At 27.4% G+C, this 25,505-nt stretch overlaps 1 protein-coding gene across 3 annotated transcripts; it reads right to left on the bottom strand.

The window, feature by feature from the left end:
• Positions 1 to 2,148: 2,148 nt before the first annotated feature.
• LOC123291424 (aquaporin AQPAn.G-like) lies at positions 2,149 to 24,503 on the bottom strand. Of its 3 annotated transcripts, XM_044871714.1 has the most exons (8): positions 24,479 to 24,503; positions 24,282 to 24,405; positions 5,730 to 5,917; positions 5,228 to 5,371; positions 5,087 to 5,161; positions 3,326 to 3,463; positions 3,126 to 3,206; positions 2,149 to 3,065 (listed from the first exon to the last, which is right to left on the bottom strand). In XM_044871714.1, the coding sequence occupies exons 2-8, from the start codon at positions 24,352 to 24,354 to the stop codon at positions 2,907 to 2,909; spliced, it is 858 nt and encodes a 285-aa protein (XP_044727649.1). In that variant the 5' UTR covers positions 24,355 to 24,405; positions 24,479 to 24,503; the 3' UTR covers positions 2,149 to 2,906. The 3 variants fall into 3 exon arrangements, with proteins under 3 accessions (XP_044727649.1, XP_044727651.1, XP_044727650.1); XM_044871716.1 differs by lacking the exons at positions 24,282 to 24,405; positions 24,479 to 24,503 and adding an exon at positions 15,116 to 15,251; XM_044871715.1 differs by lacking the exons at positions 24,282 to 24,405; positions 24,479 to 24,503 and adding an exon at positions 7,100 to 7,142.
• Positions 24,504 to 25,505: the final 1,002 nt, after the last annotated feature.

Here is a 25,505-nt window from a genome sequence, read left to right as displayed (position 1 = left end):
CGGGGAATTGTTTATCTTATGTTAAACGACCCATTACCACGTTTCTAATGAGATGTAGTCATGCGAAAAATATATCCTCCGTTCGTCAGATAAAAATGCAAACTTTCATTCGATGTAATTGTGTGTTATAAATTCGATGGCTGTATAAAATTAACATAATATTAATTGCTTACACTTACCTAGTGACCTTGACAGCTAGAAACTTGACGACAAAGTTTATTCGTATTTATTACCTTCACTATTATCTTAGAAACTATATAAAGGTATTCGAAAAATTAGTAATAATCTGCTTATTTTTATTTGAAATAATTACTCAACGTCAGACAGTCATTAGTCAAAAAAATATATCCAATAGATAAATACATGAATTCTTTATTGCAAGGAATACAAAAATTTGAAGAAACCTCCGACACAAAATCACATCTGCGATCGATTCGTCAGTGACATCGTAGCTCCTAAACTGATGTATATACCTATTTTGATAATTTTGTTTTTGTTTTAAAGGTAATTTGATCAAGAGTGTTCTTAGCTATGTTTCAAACTACTCAGCCGTCTGAACATCGTCACTTCTTTTCTGGTTGTTATAGGGTACGGAACCCTAAATTCGCACTTAAAACAAAGCTAAGAACATTCTCATTCCTTTTAATAATCAAAATTTTTTTACCCGGTTCATCCGTTTAGGAGTTACGATACCACGGAAAGACTCACAGATACATTAATATCTCTTACGGTGTTAAATTTATAGATTTGAGCTGTTTCAGTTAGGGTTTTTAATCTTTCTTGGTGAAAATCAGATACTAATGTAACGCATAAACCAATTTTTCTAATTTAGGACAAAAGCCTAATAGCCAAAAGCCAATTATTTTATCATAAAACTTACCAATGTCAAGCTTTCAAAAAGCTTCAGTATTTTTAAAACCTTCATAGCTAGACGTACCTATGCACAAATTACTCAATCTAAATGCGCTTTGTTCGAAAATTTGCCACTCAATCTGTAAATCGAATTAAAAATAAAAAACAAACAAGAGGATTTAATTGAAAACTATTATAATTATGTTTTTAAAAATACATATATGTACAATAAATTTTTTTAAATACAATTAATCAACATTGCTAAATAATTTTCCATTTTCACATTCTTAACATACTTAACATGACATAATTTTTTGTCTTGAAGCACAGTGAGCAAATCAATAATTATTCAGGGGCTGTATCTAGTCATAAATTTTAAAATTTGGAATTCGATTTATCGAAAATACATTAAACTCACAAAAAACGCTTAAATAACTTAATTTTGTCTTGTTAGAAGTACACATTATTTTCAGGCATATAAACTTTGTTGGTCTTTCTCCTTTTATGCTCCCTCAACCGCGGCTCAATTTACTGGAAAAAAAGTTATCATGGACTTGTTAAAAGAAAAATTTGTTTATCGATGAAAGAAGGAGAAGAGGGGAAACCCCCCGTGCTTTTTACTAATGTGTGTTTCTTTGCGATTAAATTGGAAATTCAAAATCGTCTCAGCAAAAAAAATATCTTGCATTTAAAATATTGTTTTTAATTAGTTAAAGTACTTTTAAAAAAATTAAAAATGTCGAAATCAATAATTTTTTTACTTTAATTTTTCTAAAAAAAAAAGATACCACCCCTTTCAATTCAATCAGAAATGAAAACAATAAAATTATGTTGACTGTAAGAAAAAAATTGACAATTCTTTAATCGCTATTTTTCACTGTGGTTCAAAACAAAAATTCAGTGTACATGCGTTCATTTATTATTATTCTATGCTATGACAATATTGAATTTATTATGTAAATTGTCAACCCCTTACTGAGCAGCACGTTCTGTCATATAAAAGGAACGCAAGCTTTATTTATAAAAACTTAACCATCTTATAAATAATCAATATATCAAAAACGTTTCATTTCGCCTAACAATTCTCTCTCCACCACTTAACTTAAAATTACTTACAATAAATATTTAAGCGTAATCAATTTTTCTTTTGAAAATAATTTTGATCGTTACATTTTAATTTATTTAAACGTAATCCATTCGTTTATGTTGGTTTTTATTTGTTTATATTTTTATCTGTTTGAGTATTTTTATTACTGAGTTGTTTATTTAATCTAAAAATTATGTAAACCTAGTTTATCCACAATGAAAATGAATAATAGGGCAATTAGTATAAAACAAAATTACGAATTGTTTAGGTAACCGTTCTCCAAAATTTTATATTTTTCAAATAAGTATTTTGCTTAGGTATAGACAATTTGGACAAATTTTTGGGCACAATATGCTACGCTATCAAATTTAGCAAAAAATACATATCCTCCTATCATGTGTAAAATACAAATCCTATAAAGGTTCCTAAATGAATGTAGTTAAAGCATTTAAATAAATTAAAAGAAATTACTTTGGAACTAAAAAAAATCACATTCAAAGAATATGTTTTAAACATGGAAGGTCTTCTAAAACGTTTCTAACTAAGAATTTTACATTTTTTTTTATTCCAAAGTAACAAAAAGTAGTAAATAAATAAGAATAAATTAAGACTTGATATCATTAATACATTTTGTAAGATATTATGACTGTTCCAAAATTTCACTTGCTGACTTAAAAGCCATAGAATCATTAACATTTCCTAACACGATGCTAATGTAAGTGAGTATATTGCAGCTGATTTTTTATTTATCCTTTTTTTTTAGTTTTAAAATTAAAAATATATTTATTTATCACAAATATTGGTCAGAAATTTTAAAATAATTTTTGTTCTGTGCAGTTTTACTTCATACAGCCAGCTTCATTTGATGGGCGCTTTAAACAGTCACTATCCTAGATAATTTAAAAATACTTTTTTTCTATTCACAGATATGCGTTTCAGTTACAAAATATTTTTCCAATCAGTCAAATTATATGGGCATTTGATTTTTGTACATTTCCGTTTTCTGTAATGGGGAATTTTCCTTTTCATTTGCACCTTTCTCATTGCCCTCATTCGGCTGTGAAAAAATCATGTTGTAGGCTATGGTTGGGACAACTCCTCCTAACATTGGTCCAACCCAATATATCTATAAAAATCATTGATTTAGGAAAGCATGTTTCATTTGATATAATTTAAATTTTCTTACCCAATGTGCATCCCAAGCATTATTAAAAAGTGCTGGTCCTAGGGTTCGGGCTGGATTCATGCTGCATCCAGTATAAGGTCCCTAATAAATTAATGACAATAATAAAAAAATATTAGCTACTATAATGCTTTTTGATATTGACAATTTTTTTGCAATCTTGTCCACAAAATTTTGTTATGAATCATAATGAAAATACTTACTCCAATTAAAGAAAGTGCTGTAACAGCGAAGCCAAATCGAATAGGCAACGAGTCTGAATTGTGGCTATTGCGATGATCCCAAACACCACAACAAACCAAAATTAATAACGAAGTTAATAAAAATTCTACCATAACACCCTGCAAGCAATTAAAAATACTTAATTAAAACAAGTGAAAACAAACAATTGACTGAGTTAATTGTTGAAATACCATGCATAGTCAGTGTTGATTTCTTTATCACATAACACATAAACATGTGACACATACATAACTGATATTCAAGTATGGTGCATACTATAAAATTTCCGCCTAATTTTCCCCCACACGGGTAAACAGTGATGTTTACGAAAAAATGTTTCAAACAAAAATTGTTTATTTTTTTATAAGGAACATTTTTTACATTTGAACTTTTGTTCTATCTCTAACGGTTTAAAGGATGGGACCTAATTGACCTATGATGCTCATTTACGAACTCGACACTTTTTACATCCTGAGAACGCTGTAAAAATTTCAGCTCGATATATTTTTTCGTTTTTGAGTTATCGTGTCCACAGACGGACGGACGGACGGACAGACAACCGGAAATGGACTAATTAGGTGATTCTATGAACACCTATACCAAAATTTTGTTCGTAGCATCAATATTTTTAAGCGTTACAAACTTGGGACGAAACTTAATATACTATGTATATTTCATATACATATGGTATAAATATTATTTAATATATTTAATTTATATTAATGCAGTTCGGAAAAATAAGCCAGATATCAAAAATTTATTATTTCTATTCGTCTAATTTCGTAAAGTTACATCATTTTTCATCATAAACATATCCCGTCTATCAGTCGCTTTGCCACAAGATCAATGTCAAATATTTCTACTTTCGAATTAATAAAATCGTCGCCTATAACGCACATTTTAATATATTTTTTAATTTTTAATAATCTTTTGAATTTTTTTTTGTAGAAACACTTCCGCAAATATAAAATCGTACGTGCGTGTAATGAACCGTGCACATTCATCAAATTTCATTATTATAATTGTATCAAGGACATCGCTTACCCATACAAGAAAATTAATTATAATATAGGTATAATATATTATATAATATAGACTTGATAAATTGATAATCGTTTGATAAAGAAGATTCATCAATAAAATTAGTTAAAACCATGAAAATTTATTGCAGGTTGATAATCGGTTTTCAGAATAACGATTGAAAATATAATCATGCAAGGAAATATATCGGTAAAAAAAAACTAAAAAAAAATTTTAATTTGAAATAAAAACTTTTATCGAAGTTTTTCTCTGAGCAATTGCGTTTCAATCTACTAACGATTTTATCAAATATTGCTTAAAATTCTGTACGAAAACCGATTCGATTCCCAGAGCGATTTTAAGCGTTATTTCGGAAGCTGTCTATTCAATTGCACAATGTAGTTGATTTTTTAAATATTTGGGTTAAAATAATCTTACAAACTGAGTTTTAGGGAATTTTTTTCCAAAATCCTTTCTAAAATAATCGAAACAAATTTTATGTTGCCAATTTTCACAAAACTCACTGTATAAGATTATTGAACCAAAAAATTCTAAAATAGCTTTTTTCAGCCTTAAAAATACAAAATAATGAGTGTTTGGTCTAAAATTATAACTAAATTGCTTTACAGGCTGTTCCCGTTTAAAATGAGTCGATTCGAAATACTTATTATACTTAATGAAGACTTTATAATAATTTGTGTAAGTGAAAAATAATTCATTACCTGCCATATACTGATTCCTGGATGAACGGATGTAAGGCATAGACCACCTTCAAATAGTTCTGGAGGTGTTACAAGCTAGAAAACAGAAAATATTAGCTTTAATATTAAAAATCAAAACATTGATCTCTATTAAAATAATACCTTTAGCATAGCATACCCTATAATGGCTCCAATACACTGAGACATTAAATACAGTGGAAAAAGTAATGCTGGCATTGATCCAAAAACTACAGATGCAATTGTTACAGCTGGATTTAAATGTGCTCCAGAAATATGCCCAAATACCTAAAAATTGAAGTCATCAACTACAATGACAATTTTGTCAAATGGAAAAATATATTTAATGAACTTGAAGGAAGTTAATGTAGCTTCGTCCAGAGTTTTTCAAAGATAAGGGTAGACACGAATAATGTATGTTTTCTAACTTGGGAGTATCCATAAATTATGTTATTTTGCATATATTTTATTTGTATATGTTTTCTATCTCTGTTTAAGTAATATAAAACGATATTTTTTATTTGTTTTTAGAATTGTCTAGAAATTATTTATATTGTCGAGTTAACTTTTGACACCATAAGGCAAAAAATGGAATTTTAAGTCCTATGAATATCACGAAATAAAGGAGAGATAACTTTACACTTACCATAATTATCATCATTACTGTCATACCGAAGCTCAGTGCACCAGAAATATCTGACGCATTCGGTCTAACGCTTGGAATACCCCCCATACATCCAAACAAAATTAACATAGCAGTTCCAACAACCTCGGCTAAGCAAATGGCAACATATTCACGACAAGTTGGTAGTTTCGAAGTCATCTTCCGGAAACCTGAAAATAAATAAAAATTTGTATGTCATTTAGGATGGTGTTGTAAAGGTATTCTCGTGATAACTTTATTAAGTTTAATTAGATTTTAAATTATCAATATCTAGGTTTGTTTTTATTCACTCCATAAATTATCCTTTTTAATAAAAAATCATCTACATTTATTTGCAAATTCCTTAAACTTATTAGTGACCTTTTTAAGAGTCCCTAACCTAGGGCAAGCATGGGCAAACGTGACTTAGAGAAGTCCCTCAGCCTTCTGTAACTAAAATGCGAGTAAGACAGTGACAACCTAACCAGTTTGAACCATTTGTTTCAAACAAATTAACAAATTTTTTCTTGGTACATTATTGTTTATGCGCCCTCTCGTATAAACAATGATGCCTAAGAAAAGATTCAAAGTTCAAACAAAAGTTGTTAATTTTTTTATAATAAATTCTATCTCTAACGGTTTACAAGATGGTTTACAAAACCCAAAATTTAGTCATTTTCAAATTTTTTGAAAGTATTTTCGAGACACCCTCACGGGTAGACAGAGATATTTAATTAAATCAGTTAGAACTATTAGTTGAACTTTTTTTTAAATTTTATGCATAGTTTTTTTGTAATTTGTAAATTACTGATTAAAACCCCTAACTCCCCCTCAAAAAAGGGGCTTGAACCCACCTCTCAGAGGCCGACTTTTTGGTAAGAGGTTTTTACAATCTAACAAACAATAGTGTAAAATTCTAAGATGACACGTTTTTTTTTTAATGATGATATTTTGAACTTCGATGTCAAAGTTACAATGATTTAAATTCTCAAAAATTTTAACAAAAATTAAGAAAAAAATCATGAAAATCATCAATAACAAAAAACCGACATCATTTTCGATTGTATTTTGAATTTTTATTCCTAAATACTTTTCATGATCTTTCACAAAACTTGAATGATCTTTGGCAAAAAAAGTCTTTAAGAAGTTGCAATATTTTTTTTTTTTTTTTGTTTGCAAAACCAAAGTATACCTCTTTCTACGAAAGCATTAATTGGGAAAATAATTTTTGTACGTGAAAACTTTATTTTTATTTATTGTGAAATAAATAAAAATTATATAAAACATATTGAGATAAACTTTCTATTATCCAACGTTAAATCTTAGCGAAAAATCATTAAATCAAAATAATTATTCACAATAAAAACACTTACTTTTCCGTTTATTTTTTCGTCTCGGCATTTTTAATACACTTAATTTTGATAGCAATCAAATTGATAAAAAAATTTTCAGAAATGATACGAAAAACATTTCAATTTAAATAATGAAAATTTATTATTTACACACAACAACACTACTGCACTCTATGAATCGTTATATAAAATACACAACGAATTTTCTTTGATGAAAAATTTTGTTTGCAGGTGTACCAACACTTCACAAGTATATTATCACTTGTTGTTAACCAAATGAAAACGATTAAAATCGTTGAAGTTCAACAATTTAACAAATTGATTGTAATAAAATAATAAAAATATAAAATCAATCGTTTTTACATTTATCATTTTCTATTTTATATATACGTTGTAAAAATGTTCGTTTTCGGTGGCGCAAATATTTATCACACTGTGAAAAATCTCATTTGTTTTTGCTGCGCATAATGTCTACAATGATCAGCTTATTCACCGATAGAATTTTTATTTATTTTAACTATTAGATCGTCTACAATTATTAAATATTTAAACAAATACTCATTATTTGCATTACAAAATTTTAAGATAGGTCTCATGTTTGAAGCTAATTTCACATTAGAATGTCGATCGATTCATAAATAATTGCGAACAAAAAATAAACTGGGCCATTAACACTAATCTATTTTAAGAAAATTTTAAATCATTGATATAAGAATATTGGGAAAATACGGAGAAAATACGGAGAAAATTTGTTGTTTTTCTGCTTTTCCCGTATTATACAGACTTACTGACGCTTGGATAGACAAAGTATAGTTGTAGAAAGGTAAAATGTGATATATTCTGCATTAAGTTTATTATAGTATCATAGAAAAAGTTTCATTGCTTTCATGGACGATTTTTAAAACGGAACAACCTAAAATTTGAGTGAAGAAATTTCGTACAGTCCAAATAGAAATAAACTGAATATTTAAACTACCATCTAAACGGGAGCCTGCATTTTTATACCATGTATATGAAATATACCAAGGTTAGTCCCAAGTTTGTAACGCTTAAAAATATTGATACTATGAACAAAATTTTGGTATATACGTGTTTATAAAATCACCTAATTAATCCATTTCCGGTTGTCTGTCTGTCTATCCCCCTGTTATCACGATTACTCAAAAACGAAAAGAGATATCAAGCTGAAATGTTTATAGCGTGCTAAGGACGTAAAAAGTGAGGTATTTAAATAAAGCGAAATATTTAACGCATGTGCGGAACACGTGAAAAAATTTCTCATCACGCGACTACAGATTACAGAACGGTTGATGGGTAAATTAGTGCTGATGGGTTAATTAGTCAAAAATTTTAATACAGACTGGTAATCGAATACTAAATACTAATTCAATCACCGATAAAAGTACAAGCAAACCTATTTTAAATACATATCAAATAAGAGAGAACCTATAAGTTTTCATTCGTTACTTTACGGCTGTTAGCATAATTAATAAAATCGATTCACAAAATTCAATAAAACGCGTAAATATTAAATATATCATTATTTAAATCTTTTTTAACTTTTGTCACTTTTCATTTTAATCTTCGATTTTCTATAGAATTTATCAGTAGATATTTATTGATTAAATATGTACTTTATAAAAAGTGAAACAACCACCTTAATATAAAATAATGTAAAAAAAAACACTACTAACTTATTTAGAAAAAAATGTTGAGAGTTGAACGGAGAAAATATATAGAAAACACTCAAAATAATGTAAATAGAAGAACAATTCAATAAATATAGAGTACTTAATTTATTGATTTTATCCGTTCAATGCTAAAAAAATAAAACAGACAAACGTACGATCATTATTCAATTTGCGAATAAATATTTGCATAGTCAATAGATATACTTTACTTTTAGTATATAACTCACATGTTTGTGAATCTAATTTTAAAATTTTTCTTAAAATATCTTTATATCAGACATAATAGCATACGAGTTTGCTTGAAATTTTCTGCGTGTGTCAAAAATATATTTATAGATATATAAACTTGAACTTTTTTTTGCTTTATTCGTCTTTTGTAAACTTAAATTAAATATACTCTCTCTTTCAAACAAAGCGTGTAGTATATTTATAGGTGTATTAATTATAAACTTGAACTATCAAATATTAGGGTAATCAGTGACAAAACCTTGTGGGTAACAATTAATATGCAACAACAGAAATGCCAATGATAACATTTTTTTATTACAGCTATTATAAACATAGCTCAGTATTAGAGCCTCCAAATTTTAGATAGGGCCGACAACACCCTCTCGATTGAACAGGGCCCAATCTAGCTATTTAGCCGGCCCCGGAGAAAAAATAATATTTGCCACTCTTTACACTCATTCCATTTACAGAGTGATGTTTGAAACTCGATAAATAAATTTAATCGAGGAAAATACTTCAAACGAAAAATATTAGTTTCAAAGGGGCTCATCTTATACCGATATTGAAATGGATCTAAGTTTTCAGGTTCAATGAAAACTCCGCTCTTATTAATAACTGAGAAACATTAGATGAAGGCTTTAAATAAGATAGCTGATCTTTATAAATACGCAAGCTCTTTTTGTTTGAAACATTTTTATGAAAACCGAATAGTTTAGACACTAATTGATAGCAAAAATTTAGCATTTTGTGCATTTGTTCATTCAATTTGAACTATATCTTTTTATAGAGAAACGTACCATTTTTATTGGACTTAATTGAAAACTTTTTCAATTTTTGGCAGCCATTTTGAATGTGATAACGCACTTTAAAAGTGTAAAACAATAGTTCGTTGAAATCTAAGGAAAATTTCCGACTTTTTACATGTATTGGTTTGCTGTTTCTCGGCTACGAAAACTTAACATTGTGCTCAAAATAGATAGACCAGACTTCTACTGTTCCTAGTGGTTAAACTATAATTTTTTGCCGTTAGCACGGCCCGCATACGATACGAGGTTTAAACATTCATTTTTGTTCACTCCTTATCATAAACAACAAATTCTTCAGACTCTATTTCAAAACTTAATATGTATTTCTTCGTAGTCATTACTTAATGAACTATATCAATTGTACGAGGTTCCTCTATTAGACATAATAAATGAAATAGGTGTTAGCAATAGGGCAAAATCTTTACCAAGTGAGAATCATGATTAATAAGAAAAACATTTTATATAAACTTTGATCCCAAGAATTATTTTTTTTAGATTTAACCCCGGGAAATGGTGATGAAAGAAACATAAATAACAGTGTATTTAGTATTTAGGATAGTAAAATACAAATAATAAAATTAATCAGGAGATAAATAAATTCTTATTAAAGTAATGATTTCCAAAATAAAGGGGGAAAATCACTTTCATATAGAAAAAAAACTTGGAGGGAATGTACCAATTGTCCTGATTTTTAAAACACAAGTTTTCCAGCAATTATAGAAAGAACAAGATTGCCCACAGTAATTTGGTAGACTCGTCAAAAAGCCACTCACGAAACTTCAAGTGTGTAGTAATCATTTTACAAAGCACTCCATCTGTCCCACAGACTAATAAATCGTAATCAATAAACGTCACGAAACGATTCATTCATACCTCCAGTTCTCTATGGACCTTCGATACAGGGTCCTATATTTTAAAAAAAAAATATATGACTTAAAACCTGTATTGAGTAGCGAATCTAAATCGATCATGGAAATTCTTCTGGCGCCCAAAATAAATTACCTATAAAATAAATATCTGATAAATTAACTTTTGTGAATTATAATGTCAACATTATATAAAGAGAATCTAGTCACTAACAATATTAATTGATTAAATTGAATTCTCTGTAAAGTAATTTTCATTAATGTGATAATGTTGAAAGTCAACTTTAATAATATTTACAAATATTTTTATAGCTAATAAATAATTTTGCAAATATTTACACAAACCTGCAACAAGACAAGGTCATTGTTGTTATTTTATTGAGGTAGTTGTCGTTTTAAATTTTATGAGAGTATTAACATAAACGTAATATTATGATTTATCGTAAGCACCGAAAATCTAAGACGATAACTAATTTGAAAGAAAACGTTTGAAAGAAAAAAGTAGGTAAGCTTCCAGAATCTTTTGTGCATATCCTATTACTATGATGATAGTGAAAGTTTGTGTTTTGTGAGGGTATTTGGATGTATGTATTATGTATGAATAGATGCGTGTTTGTTACTGAAACTACTGGATGGATTTCGATTAACCTTCAAAATATAGTAGCTTCACAGTAACATCACAATATAGGGAATATGTGATAATTTATCTTGCTACGATAACGGTGTGCACAGATATAATGAAATAACCACATTTTCTTACAAAAAGTTGCTATTATTAAATCATTATACATATATATTCTAAACTAATGTCTATGCTGTATTGTGAGCTTCGTGATCGAAGCCGAAACAACGTCGAGGGCCATCTAAAAGGAATGAAAGTGAGTTTTTAGGAGAATGTTGTTGAATGATAATATATGGTGGATTTGTCTTGTTGGTTGTTGAGAGTTGGCAGAGTGGAGAAATGAGGAAAAGAAACGTGAATTCTATTTCCTTATGCCATAGTCTTGTTTTAAATTTGAAATATTTCACTGAAGCGGGCGGATAACTTAGTGTTGAGGGTTTACTCGAGCATCACAGGACAATACAGTTCGTATAAATAAAAAAAATATGCATATGAAAATGCATTTTCTTAGCATATCCTAAGTAACTTTTTCCAAAAGTTTTTTTTTTTTTATATCTCTAACCAAATCTGACACTTGGTAAAATTTTAAGAATCGGTCCTATTTATTAATTTGTAGTAGGTTGAGTTTTAAGTTCAGATTTCGGTTAAGTATCTTCAAAAAATGTCACCAATCACCTTGTATGACTATGCAAAATTTCAAATCGATATTCCTCTAACTAACGAAAATATGAGGGTCTCAATATCGACACACCATATGTAGAGGCTTATAAAAATTTTATGTCGAGACAGATATTTATGAATAGTGATTTTTTATATTGGAAACACCAAAGCGGATCAAAAAACACATAAATTGTGGTAGTAATAGGGTCGAAATTAATTAACCCTCTAATCAATTAGTGTTTGCATTAAATTCATAATACACAAATTCAGGGAATTTTTGAAAATTAAATCTTTACATAAACTGTGATGTATTTTTAAAATATTTTATTGATAAAAATTCAAAGGCGTGTCTCATTAAATTAATTTTGTTTTTTAATGGAATATCACTAATTGTGAGGTCAATGTATGTATTCAGTATATGTATTGTCTTACTTCCATAAGTAATTTTTAACATTAATATTCACTCCGGCACTGCAAACATGAGGAAAAAACAAATAAAATTAAAAAAATTTTGTTTAGGGAAAAAATGGATAAATCATTTACTGCAAAATAGATTGGCATCTATTTCTTGCGAGAGAGATAGAGATTTTATGTCCAAGCAGTATTTATAAATATGTAATTTCACGTAATTAACAAGTGAAATTTACAAAATTGAAAAAACCCCCGGCAAATGTGATTTATGAGAAACACATAGGCGCAGAGGTAAACATTTTAAACTTATAACACTCCTTCTTAAATCAATATCAAAGTGATGGTCAAAGACATCAGATCAGATGAAAAGGATACTTAGAATTATCATTTTTTGGGACAAATTTTTAGAAATATTTTAATTGAAATTGATATATTTGAGTTGAGTTTGTTCTTTTGAATTGTTGTTTTGAATTACCTAATTATTTTAAGATTTCACTTTTCAAAATGAATTGAGCCAGGTTTATTTGACCATTCATTTCCATAGTACCCAATTATTTATATGTTAAAATTATATGTCATGCCTTTTCCAAACTGAATCGATTTTGAGGATCATGGCCAATTTTTTTTTTTTTTTCGAGAACGATACTCTAAGCTCGCACTTGAAACTAAGAACACTTTCCGTTAAATTGCCTTTCAAATGAAACCAAAAAACAGACAGACAAACACACAGATACAACTGAAAAAATGTGATGTGCTGGGGACTATAAATATTCCAATGGATTTTAAAATAATGGAAGTTTTGCTTCTCCATTGACTATATTTTTTAAATTAATTATAAATAGCAATTTTTATCTGTTAATGTGAGATCAAAGTTTGTAATCGATTTTTTTTTTGCATGTATTATCAATTATCCCGTTGTTAGACCTCAATTTACAAACAATAATTAGTGAACCACAAATATGATTTTGCCTTTATTTTATCTTATTAATACTTTCATTCCAAAGTTGCAAATGATAACAATAAATTTCTTAGAAGTATGATTTTAAATATCTCACATCAAATAAAAAAAATTGATTTAAAAAATTTCCATCAATTTTCAAAAAACAGATGATTTATTTTCAAAATTGTTTAATCTAATTTTTAAAAAGGGTTTGCTCTGCACCCCCGTGCAGAAAGTGTCAACTTTCTACACGGTGTGTAAAATGAAGATGCCGCTTTCCGCCTTCGTCGGGGAGAAAAATAGTATACACACCACGGGAACAAGTAAAGAATGTTTCAGATCTCATTTTGCTCCCTAAATGTGTAATATACTATTTCATCATCAATGACGGATTTTGTGGGGACTAATCAAGTATAAACAAAATCGGAAACTAAATTATTACTTAATTAATGCTTTGAAAAAAAAAAACTTGTATATACAGTTTAATTTAATTTCCATTCATTTATACCGTTTTTTAGCTTTCTGGGCAAAAATTTTATATTGTAATTTAAGGATTAAACAGCTATTTTTTCAAAACAATAGTTGTATGATGCAAATGATGATTTTTCAACGAGGTACAAGTAGTTTTATCACAATTTATTCAGTTTGATTAAATTAACTCAAATTCAATTAAAAATTAATCATCGAATTATTTTATCATTTATGAAACGACTTTGATTTGTTATTAAAGATATATTTTATTAAATCACTTACTCTACTTATGTTTTTGAAACTCAACCTTGACTCCAAAGTAATTGGAATTTTTTTAATTAATCGAGGTAAAGCCTTATCTCTATGTTTTTATCAGTTTTAAGTCAAATAGGTAACTTTTATCCCTATCTCTATAGATAAATGCGAAAATAAGGATGTTTGTTTGTTTGTCTGTTTGTTTGATAACTGAAACTTAACAATAATATAGCTCAAACATCAGAATAACACATGAGCTGTAATTTATAAAAAATTTGTACATTTAAAAAAAAATTTAGTTTATGACATTTTTTTATAATTTTTTGCTTACTCCTTGACTCCCGTGATGAGAAAAATTCTCACAATTTCTGAAAGACTTGAAAAAAATTATTTAAAAAAACTGTAGATTGGTTGAAAAATCTGATAAATGGAAATCTGATTAAAAGTATCAACCACATTTACCATTTGAAAAATAAAAGTTATTTATGTTTTAAATCGAGCGTAAGCAAAATTCTCATAATGCGACTACAGACGGGTTAAAGAAAGATTTTGAATTTGATTTAGTTTTAGTAACAATTAAAATTTATGATATTAGAAAAATAATCACGAATCACTAATTTTCTAAGCTACCACAGTTAATGCTTAGAACTTTTAGCTGCAGGTATTAACTAATTAATAATAAAGCCTTCAACTTTTACATTGTAGTTATTTAAAATTTGACCTAGTCGTTCATAATAATTCGAAGAAATATTTTTATGGAATTTCCATTTTCTTAATAATTTTATTTCCTAAAAAATTACCATAGGTTGATCTTTGATCTATAAAAATCATTTTCAACTCAGTCAATTGTTTTTTTCATTTGTTTTTATTAGTAACGGTATTCAAACAAAAAAAGTTCTATAAAAGTTTTCGAAACATGAACCTTTTTGGTTTTAACTCCGAATAAATTTGAAAAACTTTTCTTGGCCAATTTCAATATTATTTATGATGAATAATTGAAATAAAAATACGAAAATTGATTATTATTTTTTATTCAACAACCCAAATATAATTAATAATTGTAATATTTTAATTAAAATTTACTTACAAATTGCACTTGGAAAAATATTTTGCTTATTGTCACGAGCTATTAACTTTATATTATTAATTTTCACAATCAGCAATATTGCTAATAAATGTCACATTAAAAATACAAATACCTAAATAAATGCTCTCTATAAATGTGATACCTAATCTAAATTTTCAATCTTATCTAAAAAAAAAAAGCTGTTAACAAGTTTACTGTTTTCGAAATTCTATATAAAAGGTGTTTTTTCAATATTTTTAAAGCCTTTAACAACAAATTCAGTATAATCAATTAATTTTATTTGTAACATTTCAAATTTATCATTGTTATGTTAAAATGACAACCACTTATAGGTAATTAATTACGCTTTTTAATCTTTGAAAATTACACTTTGTTTTTTTCTATAACAATTGTATTTTTTTTGCTTCTTGAATTTATCGATTATCACTAGATATGACCGTGTACTAAATATTAAATGAAATTAAAACCACATCTTCAAGGGATTTTTATCGAGGAAAATTATGATTTTAACAATAGTATCTAATGTATAATAAATAGGATTTTAAATATAATAATTACAATTTTTTACCTGTAACTAATGTTTCCTTAAGCCTTGTTTTAAGATTTGAATTATTTTTTACTTTTAACCGGCAGCTATAAAACAAAATTTGATAAACAAATTTTTGAGGTGATATTTGAGCACGGCGAGCTTTTAATTGCTTTTCGGTTTTTTCAGCTGAAAATTTGAATGATTTTCTTTTTTTGTAATTATAGACATTTCAACCTTTTTTTAACAAGACTGCGTGTCCATAGATCAAAATTTATAAATCGTTGGTCATCATCAAACGCGCCAGTTTGTTGAGTATCGAACCGAAGTCGGAAGTATCAGAGAGGCGATAACCATCTTATAAGAATAAGGAAAAAAATAAGTATGATTTTAAGCTGGCAAGACAGTTAAAAATTTGTGAGCCTATTGAGCCTAGAACTTAAAAAGAGCAACTTTCTCAATAGCTCTCAATATTAATAAACTGTCTAAGTACTTCGCCAACACAAATTTTTGACTTGTTACAAATTAATAACCGGCAAGTACGTATAGCCAGGGGAGCCTAAGAGTGATAAATACTCCTCCCCGAAATTCTAGAAAATTCAAAGAATCCAGCCATTATCAGAGACATACATGTTCAAAACTTCCCTTTTGAAACTTGCTGAATGAATTTCAAACAACAATCACCTCAGACATACCCCCTCCTCCCGAATAGTGTACAATTACTGGCTAATGTGCTTGATATAGCCGCTACTTTCATACATGGGTCGACCTTCCATGAAAAATAGAAGATATCGGCCTAAGAGTCTGTTTTAAACCCCCGAACTAAAAAAAAAAGGCTTGTTATAAGTTTGAACGCTATGTGTGTGTGTCTGGCTGTGGCACTGTAGCGCGCCTAAGCGGATGAAGCGATTTTGTTTTTTTTGGTTTCATTTGAAAGATAATTTAATGGAGAGTGCAAAATAAATAATCTGGTTCGAGTGCAAAATTGATAATCTGTCCGATTTTCTCATTATTATTTTTTCATTTCTCTAACTAACCATTGAGTGTGACAAATTCACTTGTGGCATTTAAATACAAAACAAAAATTCCTCGAGTTTCTCTTTTTATATTCGGAGACAAATTTATACGAAATGCGATTATTCAGGTAAATTGAAGTTATAAGATATACAGTGATAGTAAATGCATATACTTTTTAAAGCCGATCCTGTACAAAAACTTCTTGTCTAAAGATCATACAATAAGAAAATTATTGTTTCCACGAATCAATTCATTTTTTTATGAGGAAATAAATATTCGATAATTTAATTTAATTAAAAAAAAAAAAAAAAAAAACATTCATGGTCAATTACTCGTGAAAATATGCGAAGCATTAGTGAAAAGGTAAAATTGAGGAATTTGCGAGTCAATTAACATGATTCTTCCGAATCGGTTCACCTTTTGGCCACTCTCTTCAAATATTAGAAACGACTACGAAGCATTAAATATTGCGAAATTCAATGTAGAAATTCTAACAATTATTGAAAAGGATATTAGCAAATATTTTAAATTAAATAGTAGATAATTACTTATAATAAACTGAACACGTGTCAATCTTTTCTAATCTCTTTAGTACAAGAAATACAATTTTTGAACTCCAAAATCTTAGCACATCGCATGAAAATTTGATTTAAGTTATTTGAAAGTATGTAAAATATCATGTCAAAATTACTGAAACAACCTTAAAGCTGTACATTGACTGAAAAGATTGAAAATGTAAGAGTTGCACTTGATACAAATTTTCTGCAAATTTTCATTTGTATTCTACTTTACAGCTTCAAAAATTGATTGAGGTATGCTTTTTACGATATTATAGTTTGTAAGTAGGAAAAGCATTACATTCTCGGGCGGCTATAAAATTCGGCTGGAGCCTCGACCAGCAACCATAGGAGTCTATTATAGCAACCAAACGCTATTTTTTCTGATAATTGTTACTACTATAAAGGGCATTATGACGCACGAAAACCTATCTGGTTTTTTAAATGGTTACCGGCAATAAAATAAATAACAGTACGGGAAAAATAGGTTTTCTAGCGTCAAAACAAAACCTTATAGTTACTATTGTTTAACCATTTCAGAAAAAAAAAGTACTTTTTTATGTTATTGTATAAGCTGATATGCAAGAAACCCCAAATTTAAAAAGTTTAATAGCAGTATAAAGCTCATGAAAAAACAGAGAAATTTGAAAAATTACATCTACCAATTCCTAATTTTCCAAAAACTCCGCATGGTAGCTAAAATTTTTGAGTTCAGGGATAATTAATTTTCTATTGCTTGTGCTATTTGTATTTGGTATAATTTTAATATATATTTTGATAAATGTTATCAGGCATCACTAAAATTATAGTAACATGTGCAATTAATTAAGTAATTTTTTATTACATAATTGATTTTAATATAAAGTCTATTTTTAAAATCATTTTCCTGTATACTTATAATTTTTAATGAATATTTTCTTAAATCACTGGTAGATATTTGTAATCTATTTATTTTATTACATTAAACATATACCTTATTATTATTTATATCATGTATTAATATTTATACCCTATATATAATAAATTTATATCAAGGTATACTAAGGTTAGTCCCAAGTTTGTAACGCTTAAAAATATTGATGCTACAAACAAATTTTTGCTAAAGGTGTTCATAAAGAGAGTGATCTTGAAAACTCAAAACGGCGAAAGAGGTTGAGTTCGTAAATGAACAACATAGGTGAAGAAGTTCTCAGGTCCATAGAACCAATCTTGAAAACCGTTAGGGATAAAATAACAAGTTTAAATGTAAAACTTATTCCTTATAAAGAAATAAATAACTTTTGTTTGAATTATTTTTCGTTTACATCACTGTTTACCTGTGAGGACGCAAATTAGGACAAAATGTTGATGTCCATTTAAGTATAAAAAATAGGAAGTTGAAAATTTGTAGGTTGCTTCAACTAGTAGTCTTATAAAAAATTCTCGAAAAACAAAAAAAAGTTCTTTCGAAAACTTTCTAAATTTTAAAACATAATTATATGTATGTTTTTTAAACTATTCTAATTTATAAAAGAAATAAAGCAAGCACTGACATTCAACACTTTCTATGCAGGGTATTTCAACAATTAACGCTGTCAATTGTTTGTTTTCACTTGTTTTTAATTTATATTACACTTGTTTAAGGTTAATATTAGTATCTAGTGCGAGTGACTTATTTGACCTAAATACAGGAATGAAATAATTTAGGAAAAAATTTTGTAATCTTTCTTTAGGACCTTTTTCAATAGGACCTGAATGTTAAAATTTTGTTTATGTATCTTTAATTTTCTCCATAAGCTCTTTCTATTGATTTATTCAAAATAATAATATATCGTCAACCATTACCTTGTTTACGATAATTTTCTAGTATTTGAAGTAAATATGTTGGCCTTAAAACTTTATCTGTTTTATAAAATGCAAATTTCAAAAAGGTCATTTGCCAAATATCATAAACAACAACGGACGTAACTATATACGTAATATTCAACATATTTTTAAAAATAAGGAATTAAAGTTTTGCTATAATAGGGTAAGGTGTAATACCTCGTATACATTTTACCTTGAATCACTAAAGTTTCTAGATAGACGATGACAAAGTTTAATAAATAAAAAGCAAGCAACTTAGATAGTGCTTATTTATCTTTAAACATTAGTTATTAGAAGTAAAAAAGAAATAACCTTTTTTAGTGTTTCAAAAATTTTTGTTTTCCATTATCATTGAGTGCCATATCTATTCAACAGCTGTTGGCGATCATGGGCCACCACTGCTGCAGAACGTATGCCATGTGAATAATTTTAAAATTTTTCCTCTTGATTTACGATATAATTTTTGCTTTGCTGTTCTTATATTTAGTTGACATAGCATTTTTTATTTTAAACACTACGATAAAATTTCATTTTTCCAATATTATATTTAAAAAAGCTTTAAAAAAATATATAAATTCTGAACCCTGGTACTACATTTACCCCTACTATCAATAATATTTTTCAGATATGATGGATATAATATTTTTACATTTTAATTGCAATAATAACAAAAATTTATAGCTAAATTATAAACAAATCGTAAATGAGATTTATTATCATAATTATTTATTTCTGATTAAAAATTGTGCAATTCGATCAAAAATATCTATCTCAACAATAGGCTTTTGTCTTAAATTTGAAAAATTGGTTTATACGTTACATTAGTATTTGATTAACATAAAAAAGTAGGTATTTAAAAAAAAAAAAAACACTATTTGCATTATGTATTTTGCATTTTCAAAAACCAATTCAAATTTACTTCGAAAACAATGTAGAGTGTCATGGCGTCTTGAATGACATCACGACTTATAATCATTTTGGTGTATGCAAGTTTACCCAGATGTAATCAACTAACTTGCTACATTCTATTAGAATGTAATGTTGTTTACATTGCGTTTGTCATGGCGTGACGTAATACTTTCAATACTTTCTGATTGGTGGAAATAATTAATGTTAAGGAAACACAATTATATGCTTATTAAGTGCGAAACGGCCAGAATCTCTCTACTTTGTCTGTCTCTCTATACTGCGATCAACTATTTGTAGCTCTATGGTATTATCTTAATGGTAGTATTAGATGCAATAATTGTTTTTAATTATCACAAAATTAGAAACAAAGTACACCATCTATGATAAATCCATAATACTTGTTATATCAATAAATGGTTTGATTCATCACTACAATTAAAACATTATAATATGTTACGGAGTATCCAAGAATGTGCAGAACTGCGGTAGACGCTAGTTTTTCTACTGAATTTCTACTTTAATGTTTCTAATAAATTCCTTTAAAACTTCTTTACAGAAAGAAACTATCATTGGGACTAAACCAAAAAATAACAAAAAAACTACATCTGATTGGTGTTTGCAGATCACGTGACCAGATGTATAATTTTAAAGAATTTATTTTAAAAAAATAATAATAATCCTTATATTTTATAATAATTAATTTTGTGCTATCTGCATGTCATGATTAATCAATAGAAGCTTTTATCCAACCAATTATTTTTAGTGGACAAAAGCCTATTGTTTGAACAAAATTTTCTTTACTGCGGTGGGGACATAAATTTCATAATAGATTACCCGACAGAATTATGGATATTTCCGGTGTTAAAAAAATTGAAAACTGCTAGTAGGACATTGTTGATCGAGGGATGTCATTATAATTTCAAGAACTTTATGTCGAATAAAATATTATAATATTTTTATTATTATTATCGCATTCAAAATTCGATTTTAATTTGTAATTGGTAATCAATTGACATACCTGACCAAGTCAATACATTAAAATTATAGAAAATAAAAATATAAAACTAATCTCGATGAGCAATCCATTTGGAATAATTGACACCTTTTTAAAAACTGTGATGAATTGGACAAAAATTTATCATTTATGATTACTTTGATTTATATAAAACTAATTAATCATTATCGTAATTAATTAAAATAATTAATTAGAAAATAAAAATAGAAAAAAATAGGAAAATTACTGCTTTCAACTGTGTTTTTGATAAATATTTCTATTATAAACAAAAATATATCTATTGATTTAACGATTTTATGATGTAGGTAACACATCAAATTTGAAAATTGGAATAGTATCACCAAAAAAAATTCCTGTATAATGAAAATATTTATCATAAACACAATTGTAGTCAATGAATTTACTAATTGTACCTATTGAATTTTTTTAAATAATTGTTAGGATTATAATACATATATGATAATAGTTAGATAATTAGTTTTCCATAAATCAAAGTAATGATAAATGATAAATTGATGTCTAATTCATCACAGATTTTTAAAGGTGTCAATCTTAATCGATTAACTGCAAGATTAGTTATATATTTTTATTTTGTGTAATTTTAATGTGACTTGGTCAGGAATATTAAGGCTACAGACATTTCGTATAATTCACTAGCAGATACCCGCCCGCTTTGCTGGAAAATTTCTCCTTTAGACTATCACCTCACTCATCCACCCTTTTGTTCAACTTTATGGATTTTAATTTGTTTGAAAATGAAGTTTTGCCCAAGATATACGCTGACATTGTAACTTTTTATGGGTCCAATCATTAAATTAACCTGATTTTTATACTCATTGGATCAAAATTACCCCATACACGGAGTTTCGTCAAATTCCAAAACAAATTATTTTTTGCATTTCTCTCTTTTGCATTTGCATCAAAGGGGACCCCTTAAAAAAAAGCAAAAAATCGAAAAAATTTTTGTGTCTCCAATTTTGATAAAACTCAGTATATAAGGTAATTTTGACCCAAAAAATACAAAATTTGATGACTGGTCGAATAGTTTTTGAGATACGGGCTAAAATCGATCCAAATATTGCGATATCTTAGAAAATCTGCATCCAATCATAAAATTAACCCGATTTTTATACTTTTTGGATTAAAATTACCCCATTAACTGAGTTTCATCAAATTCTAAAACAAAAATTTTTTTGCGATTTTCTCGATTTTTTCAAAGGGGTACCCCTTAAAAAAAAAAGCAAAAAATCGAAAAATTTTTTGTGTCTCCAATTTTGATAAAACTCAGTATATAAGGTAATTTTGACCCAAAAAATACAAAAATCGAGTGCATTTGATGACTGGTCGAATAGTTTTTGAGATACGGGCTAAAATCGATCCAAATATTGCGATATCTTAGAAAATCTGCATCCAATCATAAAATTAACCCGATTTTTATACTTTTTGGATCAAAATTACCCCATTAACTGAGTTTCATCAAATTCTAAAACAAAATTTTTTTTGCGATTTTCTCGATTTTTTCAAAGGGGTACCCCTTAAAAAAAAAGCAAAAAATCGAAAAATTTTTTGTGTCTCCAATTTTGATAAAACTCAGTATATAAGGTAATTTTGACCCAAAAAATACAAAAATCGGGTGCATTTGATGACTGGTCGAATAGTTTTTGAGATACGGGCTAAAATCGATCCAAATATTGCGATATCTTAGAAAATCTGCATCCAATCATAAAATTAACCCGATTTTTATACTTTTTGGATCAAAATTACACCATTCACCGAGTTTCATCAAATTACAAACCAAAAATTTTTTTGCGTTTTTCTCGATTTTTTTAAAGGGATTTTGAATAAATCGATAATCGTGTTTTTCCTTTTTAAAATATTGGGGAAATGAAACAGATGATAAAATGGTTGACAATTGCAGATATAAACATATAGCAAAAATAAAAGTTCACCTTGAAAGCATTACTTAATAAACGCCATATTTGCAACACTTAAAGAAAAAAAATCTAATACACCAGAAAAAAGGGAAAAAATTGTTATAAAAATCAATATAAAAACAATTCAAGGTTGTAATATTAATAATAAATAATTAAATCGAACTCTAAATCTCGTTTAAATTAATTTTTCATATAATAGCCCTGATGTAGACGTGATTAACAAAAGATTTTTCTTAAGAAAAACATTTTATTTAATTCTAATTACTACAATTATTAACTATTTTAATTATAATTATTTTATTTTAATTTTAATTTATATAGGTATATTTTACTTCCATATACACGAAGTAATATAGAGGTAACGATTTGCACTCGAAAATTCGAATATGTGCCATCAAATTACTCTCAAACAAAAAGACTGTTATTCAAATTTTTAAACATAAGTTTACTTTCATAATATAAGAGTGTCAAAATAAAGTACATGAGCTTTAAGGTCAGGATTTTTTTTTTTTTGAAATTTCTCGAAAAGGGCAAGAAGAATCATTTTCTGAAACAAATTTCTTGGGCCGTTAGATTCTCCCTTTTTATACCGATATTTTGATACATTAAACTTCAAGTTTTATCGTTTTGAAGTATCAACAAATCTATTAAGCTTAAATAAATTTTAAACTTTTAGCATAAAAAAAAAATTTTTTTCATTAAATTTTTTTTACTTATTGTTGCTTAAAATGTAATGTCTTAAAGTGTCTTTCTGAGATATACTAGACCTAAACCGAAATGCTTAAAATGCATTTATTAAAGTACCTCGTAATATGAGATAGGAAAATGGCTTTCTGTGAAACTATTTCAAACCACCTAAAAAATGTTCTTCTAATCGTTTTGATCAAAAGCTTTCACATCCAAAAAATTGTTTAACGGATAGTTTTCGAGCTACGGGCTATATAAACATAATGTATGTGTAGCTTTGATTGCTCGTAGCTGGAAAACTACCCGATACAAAATTTTATGGCCGTGAGAGCTTCTGATCAGAACAATTAAGGGACAATTTGAAAAAAATTTTATGCGAAATTAAATCCAAAAACGTAAACTTGTATTTATTGTTTGAAACACTTTCAATTATACCTGAATTTTTACAAAGTACCAAAAAATTAACGTTTGCAAATCCCTTTTTTCGTAGAAATAAATTTTATTTTTGTAATAATCTTTAACAGGGGCCACCCATGCAATACTCTTTAAAAATAGTCGACTTTGTCAAACATCGAAATATTTCGATGAAAAGATTAAGAAGGGGTAAATATTAAAACAAATGGGTATTTCAAATAGAATTTATCAAAAACATATATATTACTTTATAATTACTTACAGCCAACATTATCCTCTTGATCATTTTCATTATTTGTTTCGGAATTAAACAGCTTTGATAAGGAAAATCTCATTTTCAACTTTTAGAGGTTTATTTTTCAACTGAGTTTTATTTATTATATAATCTGTAAAAACAATAAAAAGTTAAATTTGTTTCCAAAAAATAATCGTAAATTTATTCAAAGCCAATTAACTTACATTTAGTAACGTTTAATAAAATGTTCTCAAACACATAAATATTGATTATTAAAATTTCATGAGTAAAATAATTAAAATTTTTTGTAGTACACAAAAAAAATTTATTCAAATCAAATTCAACTTAAATTTGATTGATCGAATAAATTTCGAGTATTATTATTGTTTGCAGACGTACCTATAAAGAAAATCAAAAGTAGATTGTGTAATTGTTTTAAAAAAAAATCATGACAATTTTTTATTAGATTAGATTTACTCTGTTTTAAGATAAAGCATCAAAAATATGTATTTTTTTTTATGAATTATTAATATTTAATGAAATCTTTATTTAATATCCACCTTGTCTTATTATTCTAAGTGTTAAATATTACACTTTAAGATTTTTTTAACATTTTATAGAACCATAAAGTTACCAATTATCCCAGTATCAAAAATAATAAGCTAAATTACAAATAAAAGTTTTGAATACTGCACATATTAAGAGAGATCGATACTGATTTTCACAATAGATTTCTATGTAGTTTAAGACCCTACTAGTTTTAAACATTTAGTTTGACCCCACTAACGAGCAGACTCAAAAGTGCTAGGTTTGCGTTAATTAACGCGTTTCGCTCCTATAAAAATTTTGAAAAACCAGTTTTAATGCAATTCTCTAATTTCTTTTACGTTTACTCACAAAATAATTACCTATTTAATTAAATAGTTTATCAAAAACACATTTCACAATTTTTCAGATTGAGTTTTTTTCGAGTAGCACTTTCATCATGTTTAAGCACAAACTAAGCGTAAGTTTTATACTAATTTTGCTAATTTGAAGGTCTTAAGAACAATAAAGGTGAACTCTATTTGAAATAATAAAATGTTTAAAAATTAAAAATACATTAAAATTTTTCAATTTGTTAATTAAATATTATAAACAAAAACTTTTATTAATGACTATAAAATACACTAGAAGACAATTAAAATTGACTTATTAAAATTTTTTGTTATTTATAAATGAGATGAGACAAAAAAGCTTCTTAGTACTTAT

This window comes from Chrysoperla carnea, chromosome 2 (genome assembly GCF_905475395.1).
Source record: "Chrysoperla carnea chromosome 2, inChrCarn1.1, whole genome shotgun sequence".
Taxonomy (NCBI): Eukaryota; Metazoa; Arthropoda; class Insecta; order Neuroptera; family Chrysopidae; genus Chrysoperla; species Chrysoperla carnea.
Note: the sequence above shows the minus strand (reverse complement) of the source record. Positions and strands in the feature narration are given on the sequence as shown.

Bases quoted from the DNA above. Each gene is read 5' to 3' on its own strand.
- LOC123291424 (XM_044871714.1), bottom strand. From the start codon at position 24,354: ATGAGATTTTCCTTATCAAAGCTGTTTAATTCCGAAACAAATAATGAA. The intron at 5,162-5,227 runs GTATTATTTTAA...TCTGTTTTCTAG, and splicing joins TAGGGTATGCTATGCTAAAG to CTTGTAACACCTCCAGAACT. The intron at 3,464-5,086 runs GTAATGAATTAT...AATTGCTTGCAG, and splicing joins CAGGAATCAGTATATGGCAG to GGTGTTATGGTAGAATTTTT.